Here is an 8849-nt window from a genome sequence, read left to right as displayed (position 1 = left end):
TTTATTTTTTGGTTGTAACAAATTGCACTTAGCAAAATGTAGTTAGGTACCTACGTCATAAGAGATCATTTCATTTAATTTGATTAGTTTTCATAATTAAACTGATAAAGTCATTTGTTTGCATGAATGAGAAACTATGTTTTTAAACTTATTCTATAGACAGTAGTACAATATTTGATTTGATTTATGATACGATATGATTAGGTCCAACTTTATTTTATCAGACATTTTTACTAATTTATTTACACAAATTGACATCCACATAAGTAATTATGCTTATTCAATTAAGTTAGAATGCTTAATGATTAATTTAAGGAATATACTTTTCAAAACAATCGGTCAGCTAAAACACAGAACAGATTGTTGGTATATTATCGTTTTATTGTAGATAAAGTTGGATATATTATATACATGTTCCTATGAAAGCTAAATTAATCGATTGTTTTTGTATCAACCTGTCAAGTTAGTTAACTTAATGGAATTTATCTGACTAACTTTTCACACACCTGCCTTATTTGTTTTCAAGGGTACCAGGCTCGCAAAATTCCCACAGGAAACAGCTATTGGGTAGAGTTCACAGCTCTCATATGTTTGATACTTCCGGAACATAACGTCCGACGGAAATATCCGACAGGCGGATGGGATTGGCGATTGGATGTTTAATAAATTATATACCAAGAAACGATCGGAAACAAGGTTTACTGTGGGAATTCGCCGGATTGTGGGAGTCTGAAGAGAATTGAAAATAACAGGTACAATAATTGGTTTAGACGAGCAAGAAAACACCTAACTTTTTTGAAGTAGTTTGTTATTTCGCAAACTCATTTTAATCTGGTTCCAGCCAAAATTTCAGGAATTGTGTAGTAGAAACATCCATGTATTTCTTTAGGCATAGCTTTGGGCTTGGTCTAATGAAATTCCAGTTAATTTATTCCCCTTTTCTACCCAGTTCTTCAATCTCCCTCTTAGCTCTTCTAAACTCTTCGATTTCGCTTTGTTAATCCTTTTATATTTGACATCTTTTGGTTTGGTTACGCTTCTGTGATTTGACATCACTCTGTTGTATGTTGTTACATGACTTCCTTTGACTCTGTCAATATTTGTGTCCTCGAGCAGCATGCTGCCGTCTAGAATATGGCAGTCCGACAAGTTATCATCAGAAGAAGTTAGATTAGATATTTGTTTTCTAGGAACATAACTGTAAGCCCAAGCTATTTGTTGACACATTGCGTCAGTCAACGCATTAACATCAGAAACCTTAAGTTCATTTTTCTCTGTTTCAATTGTTTTTCCTGGTGTTTTTAAGAAATCACTTGATATCTTTTCGCTTCTCAACTTAAATATATCTCTCCTGTTTTGTGCTTGATTCAGGATAGCATTTGCATCTTCTTTATCCGCGCTTCCTTCTTTAATGTCCTTTTCCGTGCTATTCTGGGCGCTGAGTTTGTTAGATCCACCATCTCCGTCTGGTTCTTCTTCAACGCTGTACACAGTTTCGAGGATTTCCGGTCTGCGGAGGAACCCATTTGATCTTCTGACCGAAGAGTACTTTAGATTTGGATCGATGGCGTCGGATATAGATCGGACAATTGTGACTGAATCGGCAGTGCTAGATCTAAATCGCGGGAAGTGAGGAGTGTTATAATCTGAATCTAGATCTTCCATGATCACAGCAGAATCGGAATCATTCATGGAATCAAAATCTGGTACGAGATTTGTTTCATTAATGAGATCTCTGTAATCAATTATCGGATGATTAGGTTCTAGTCCGTTGTCTAGAAGTTTGTTGGCTAATGACTCGATTGTTCTTTGTTGCCTAAGGATGATAGTTTCTCTTTGGGTAAGCAGAGCGGTTATTTCCTTCTGTTTTCGGATAAGACGAGATTCAAACAACAGTAATTGACTAGAAAGTGACTTGAGTTGCTCTGCTTTCTCTCTCTGCACCCTGGACGCCAGGTCTTCTTGTATTTTATGAGCTCGTCTCCATATTAGCAGCTGATGTGCTTGCGATCTGTATCGCATCCGAAGATCTCTGAAACAACAAATAATTTATTTAAATTCGGAAATTTTAGATATAAAAAAAATATATATTTAGACGAAAAATTGCTTTGAAAACAAAACAATAATCTTAACAATAACACGACAAAACACCGGTATGGCTTTTGGTTGAAAGCTTAACATATTAGGAATTTTAGATTAGATTCATTGTTCGATTCTCGACAGAGTTAATACGGAATACTTATTTAATTGGAATGAGGTTGTGGTCCTGTGGCTAGTGTCTCGGACTCACGGACCAAAGGTCCGTGGTTCGAATCCCACTCTACCCCAACTCGACTTGTTGAAAATGGCCCTCAAAATGAAATATTTGGGAAAATTATAAGAACACAAAAATTGATTTTCTTTTAATTTTTTTTTTTAAATAGGGTGTTTTAACACCAAAATATTTCATAGTCCCTGGACTGGAATCCTGAAGCGTAAGACTGATCGTCTTACCTATGCATTGCCCTATTCACCATTAGGTGCGCATAGGAAATGATGATGATGTGAGATCACAATAATTAAATAAATCAAATATTTCATTAAAACAACTACGTACTTAAGTGATTTTTCATAGAGTAAATGCGTAGTTATACTGGTATTATTTAACATGGAGTATCACAAATTTAGTGTTTCAAATATTTGTTTTCATAAAATATTGTATTTGTTTATACTTCATTAAGTTACTTCATAACATCTTAAGACTAATATAAACTTTTGATAATATTTCAATTGAAGATCTGGTTTTAATAACCTCAAACATCACAAAACAATTTTTCAGGAGACTGTTCAAACTGAATACCACGGTTTTACTATTGTTTTTATTTATTCATTTAACATTTTATATCCATAAACAATATATATACATATAAGGGAGGGCATATTGCCTTAAGGCAATTTCTTCCTACCTACCCAAACCGTTCAGTGTGAGAAAATTACACATACATGGACATATTGAATATTACAATTTTATACAAAAATAAAAAACAAAGATTGACAGAATAAAAAATATATAAAAAATTAACACTTTACTACGAAAATAAAACATTAACACTATACTATGAAGAGAGGAGAGGGGATGGGAAGGAAAGAAGAAGGATAAAATAACAATTTAAATATTTAGATAGTGACATTTCAATTTTGAATTAAATGTAAATAAAGAAGGGGCATCTCTAACATTAGTGGGTAGATTATTCCAATAATCGAGTGGCTACTACTGTAAAAGAGGAGGCAAGAAAATTAGAGCGATAACAGGGTATTAGAAGGGTTCTCTCGTTACTAGAACAAAGAGATAGTCCGTGTTGTGAAAGAGGTTGGATGAGCTCTCTCAGATAAACAGGCGAAGTGGGATTATTTAAAATATTGTGAAGAAGTTATTAGAATAAGAATGTTTCTTCTATGCCTGATACTGAGCCAGTGCAGTTGCGTGCGATACTCGGTTATGTGGTTATGTTTTGTAAAATATCAACTTGCACCATCAGTGTTAAACGAAATCAATTACATATTTAACAAAATAAAAATATATAAAAAATTAACAATTAACTACGAATATAAAAAATTAACACTATGCTGTGAAGAGAGGAGAGGGGATGGGAAGGAAAGAGGTTGGAAGAGCTCTTTTAGATAAACAGGCGAAGTGGGATTATTTAAAATATTGTGAGGAAGTTATAGAATGTGAATGTTTCTTCTATTCCTGATACTGGGCCAGTGTAGTTGCGTGCGATTTTCGGTTATGTGGTCAAATTTGCGAAGATCAAAGATAAAACGTATAAAAATATTCTGCAATCGTTCTAACTCATCAAGTAATTCAGATTCGTTTTTATGCCTTTTAATGAAATAATATCATAGATATACTTTAAGTGCACTTTAAGGAAATAGAAAATTTTATAAATGTTGTTTGTATATTGAAAAAAATTAAATAAAGTGTAACTGTGACATTTGTTGTTTCTTGAAAATATTTGGATCATAGCGCAAACAAAAGAAAACTAAACCAAGATTTTTATTTATATCCCTACAGAGATGAGGTAGAATTTTTTTTCAAATTCAGGATTATGGATATTCGAGCGTTTACAGGGCTTATGACTTGTCATTGGCTGGGTTAAGTGGCAACTTTAAGTAGGTACTACAACATTCCCCATTCCGCTTATTAGCGAATATCCACACAGGTAACATTTTTGATTTTTGTATATATGTTACGAATTGAGAAACCATCCACAAGCGAGTTGGAGCGCCATCTATGTATTGATATTGAAGTTAAGTATTTTAATTAGCAGATTACTTTATTTTATGTAGTTAAGACTCTTCCGAGTTAAATTAAGTACTAGTAATCGCCTGCAGATGACTCTGCAATTTATTTTTACTTATATTTGACCAGATCTTATTACACAACATTATTTTTGGTACGTGTACTTGTACACACACAAATCTGGATTTTCTCCCAAGGGGGACTTAAAGTGGCCACTTAACCCAGCCAATGACAGGTCATAAGGCCTGTAAACGCTCGAATATCCATAATCCTGAATTTGAAAAAAAAATTCTACCTCATCTCTGTAGGGATATAAATAATAATATATACCTACTCCCCCTTGGGAGAAAATCCAGATTTGTGTGTGCACAAGTACACGTACCAAAAATGATGTTGTGTAAACCAAGATTGGTAAAATATTTTAAATAAAAGTGGCGATTTTTCAAAAACGTATATAATAGTTGAACTCTCAATTAAGATGTGTAAACAATTTCTGTTAACACTGCTAAAAACCCATATAAAATAATATCCAGAACACCCCCGAACTGTCAAACAATGATTGCTAGTGACGCTACCTACTTCATAGTGGTAGATGTGCTAATTAAAAATGTTTTTTATTAATTCATACAAATGAATTCAGAAACTTGCTGTTTTTAAACAAATTGATGATGACGCTTATTGCTGTTTTCACAAAAACACAGTATTTTTAACCGTGGATTTGAGGTGCCTACGATTTTTTTTTAATGTTTGGAAAAAACTTTTGTATGTAATAAAATATCGTTTTGGAAAATTTTGGACGTTTGATGTTTTTAGAACGCGGTCTACCGTAATTATTTATCTGAAAAAATTTCAAACGCATATTTTTTCGAATTGATTTGAAATATACAAGGCTTTTGATTTCTTTTATTTCTTCGTGAAACTAACTCATTGTAAAGTTTTAAACCCTTGTACAATGAGATTTAAATTATATTTTTCTCCTCATTAATAGTTTTGTATTTTTTTATGTCTAGTTTCATGTTTCATTGTTGGCAAAATTTGATAAAAAAAAATATTCGGTTTTACCGCCTATTTATTTAGAAAATTTAAATTTAAAGCTTGACTGATATATTCTGTTATTTACCGACGTAATAAGGATTTTGTGACTTGTTCTGGTACAGAAAGGCTCGTATCAAAATTCATGTTCATATATTTCGAAAATATGAAAAATCTCATGAGGAAATAATATGGTCTAAGAATTGAAATTATGTACAGTCTATTGTTGGTTGGTTCAAGTCATAACTTTCACACAAAATCTGTTGATTTCTGTGAAGTAAATGAGATGATACCTTTATTTCCTCGGGGGTAATTGATTCTTGTACTAGTCAAATGATTGTTTATGACCAAAGAAGTTTTATTGGGCCTTTGTGTTCGTCAGCCTCGTGGTGCAATGGTCAGCGAAAATGCCTACCATGCAAGAGGACTCGGGTTCGATTACCGAGATGGTTGATATGAAATATTTCATAGTCCCTGGACTGGTACCTGAAGCGTAAGACTGATCATCTTGCATTCTTGTAACAAAAATGATCAAGATACGCTGCGATTGGTGTACGGTGATTAGGTGCAGAAAGGGAATGATGATCATGATTATGTTTGAATGAATTAATATATGTATAATTTACCTGATTATCTTCCTGGCTTCATCCAGGGTCTGCACTTCCACTAGTTGGTCCGTCAGGGAGGCTGCCATGGAGATATCCGGCTCCGTAGGACTGTTCAGGGCCGATTCACTGCGGCTAGAAAAATGAATTAAATATTTAAAATTATTGCTGTAATGTTCGTAAACAAAAAAATAATCTCGTTGTTTGTCAATGCTTTAAATTAAGTTAATTTCTCGACTAATGTGAATATTATAAGGTCAATAAAGTTGAATAATTGTTGCGTTTTCGTCAAAATTAAATCCATAGAAATTTAATTGTATTTTTATTGCAAAAATTAATAAAAGATAGATTCTATATTCTAGAGAAATTCCTGCTTCAATACAGGCAACCTAGTAAAAGTATTTTGGAAAAAATATATTTGTACAAATAAAATATTTTTTATTTTCTGTTTATGATATACATATAACCCTTATTTCAATATTACTATCTTTTGTTTGAATTTTATTTTCCTTTTATTATTTTCGCTTTTGACTTAATTGCTTTTTTTATTTTTCTTTTATTTTAATTTTGTATTTATTTTATTTTATTTTAATTGCCATTTTGAGAACAATTTTTATTTTCAAAATCAAAATCATAGTATTATGTTCGTTCTCTTATTTGTTTTTAACAATAATTTGTTGATACCATTTTTTTATACTTATATGTATTTATTTTTCTGTTTGAATTCTTTACAAGTTATTTACAATTTGCTTTTTAATTTAATTACTTTTCTTATATCCATTTAAAAAATAAAAAAAAATATTTTTTACTATGTAAAGTTTTACTTTTTATTTTGCATGGCAGTATGCTTTTTATTGTTTCTACATGTATACAAAAAAGTGTTGTTTATCTTTTAAATTTTTACTCACTATGTTTGTACTTACCTGTTTATTTTTTGTAAATGCCCCTTGGGCGTATTGTAAAATTAAATACATAAAAATAAATAAATAAAAAAATTAAAAAAATATTATCTCTGTTCCTACTATCTTATTTTTGTACAGATTGATTAAGTTCAATTTAATTTAATTTAATTAATTGAACGTCTGAGCAGCTGGTGGTAAACATTTAGTTGATATTTTATCGGGAAGAATATTATTCAATATTTTTTTTGTGTAAAAAGTATTGTATCAATATATCATAACGTATATTCTTAACTACTCAATACTGAATTTGCTAACTGGCAAGAATCACATTAGTTTGGTCTGTGATCGGACTCGCGCTGCAAATTACCATCTAAAATAGGAAAATTCTTTTATGTGGTCTTGTCGACCATAGACAAAACTAATTTAAGTGTTTCCAGTAAGCAAAGTCAGTAGCGAGTGCTGGGTTAGGACCTATATGTTTATTTTTTTAATAAAAGCTAGTCGAAAAAAAAACAACTCTCGTGTCTATACATTTTGACGAAAAAGCAGCAATGATTAAATTTATTCTTTAAACTTTTTATCTTTACAGTTGCTTGCAACTGGCTTTTGCTAAAATAATTTGGTTGGTCTATGAGTGATACGAAAATTTGTGCGAAGCGATTTATTGCATTTTTGTATTTGACTTTTTTAATTATTTTTAAATGAACAAATAACTTCATTATTGATGTTTTAAAATAATCATCCTAAACATTTACGTATTATACATAAATACATGTAATCATAAATGTATGTGTATATGAGTACTTACATTCATGTTTTTTTTTTTAAAATACGTATTACTAAATTTGGATTTTTGGCCGGAGCGTTCTTAACAATTTTAACAATTACCTCAACAATTTTACATCGATCGATAAGGTAGTTGATAGATTTCCTCATTAGGGTTTAAAAAAAACAGATATTTTTTTATAATCATTGTTCAAAAAGTCCACTTATATTCACTACACACTGTCACATACATACAAATACTCACACACCCAAACACATATACACACATCCTTACCCACTCTAACATGTACAATAATAAAACTGATACACTAAAACAAGTCCTTAGTATTAATTATTATTATTTTTTTTGCACCACAACAGGCCAGGAGGCCCAATTACAGTGGTGAATTACACCACAGAACACCCAGGCTTTAGAAAAACCACATTTTATTTTTTGTGTTCTCACCGGGAATCGAACCCGGAACCTTTCGTGTGTGAGTCAAGCGTCTTGACCACTACACTACAGAGGTCGCCTTAATATTATTATGTTACAATTAAAGTTATCCTTATAATGTAATTGAGACACATTTTAAATATATATTTCTACCGACATATTGAAAGTATTGTATGAATTCTATAATGTGTTTTGTTTTTATGAGAAAAATAAAATAAAATAAAACAAAAATTAAGATTATTTTTAAAGATGTACATAAAAAAAATAATAGCAAAAACCATAAAACATAAATAATCAGCGCGCGTGCATGAGAAGAAAAAAAGCGAGGTCTGTATGGAAAAAGTGATTGGATGGCGTTCTATCCTCTCTGCCTACCCCAACGGAGAAACGGCGCAATAGTTTGTTTTTGTTTTTATGTAGACAATAATATTTTTATGAAATCCTATTGCAAACACATTTTTTATTATGAAAATGTACAAAAAACATTTAATGTGGAGCATTTTTCCGAGTCAAAAAAATATTATTATATTTTTTTGTGACTCATGTCGATTTGTACGAATTTAATTAAAATTTGGTTCATCTAATTTTAGCGAAAATTAATCTAACGTTGCTTTCATTAAGAAAGGCAAACATACTGTAAACAATGAGTATATTTGGCGTAAACAAATAACAGATTGGGTATAAACAGACGCCGATACGTTCAGGAAACCGAGAGTGATTTTACGAACGATATAAACATCAAGCACTACAACACTAATGAGATCCCTAATAAAAGAAAATACGGTTTCGCAAGCTCAATCGGAATCAGA

General features: G+C 31.3%; 1 protein-coding gene across 4 annotated transcripts in view; it reads right to left on the bottom strand.

Moving 5' to 3' along the window:
* Positions 1-8849, bottom strand: part of LOC148283028 (uncharacterized) — a 358248-nt gene continuing 349399 nt past the window's right edge. For all 4 annotated transcript variants that reach the window (XM_088224213.1, XM_088224214.1, XM_088224216.1 and 1 more), the window contains 2 exons: positions 5941-6054; positions 1-2032 (listed from right to left, as the gene is read on the bottom strand). In XM_088224213.1, the coding sequence (XP_088080339.1) occupies positions 886-2032; positions 5941-6054 (1261 nt within the window). In that variant the 3' untranslated portion in view covers positions 1-885. The remainder of the gene's footprint in view (positions 2033-5940; positions 6055-8849) is intronic.

The sequence above is a fragment of the Micrasema longulum genome, unplaced genomic scaffold, assembly GCF_059751315.1.
Source record: "Micrasema longulum isolate JH-2025_06_02 unplaced genomic scaffold, ASM5975131v1 h1tg000271l, whole genome shotgun sequence".
NCBI classification, from domain to species: domain Eukaryota; kingdom Metazoa; phylum Arthropoda; class Insecta; order Trichoptera; family Brachycentridae; genus Micrasema; species Micrasema longulum.
This window is presented reverse-complemented; position numbering and strand designations above follow the sequence as displayed.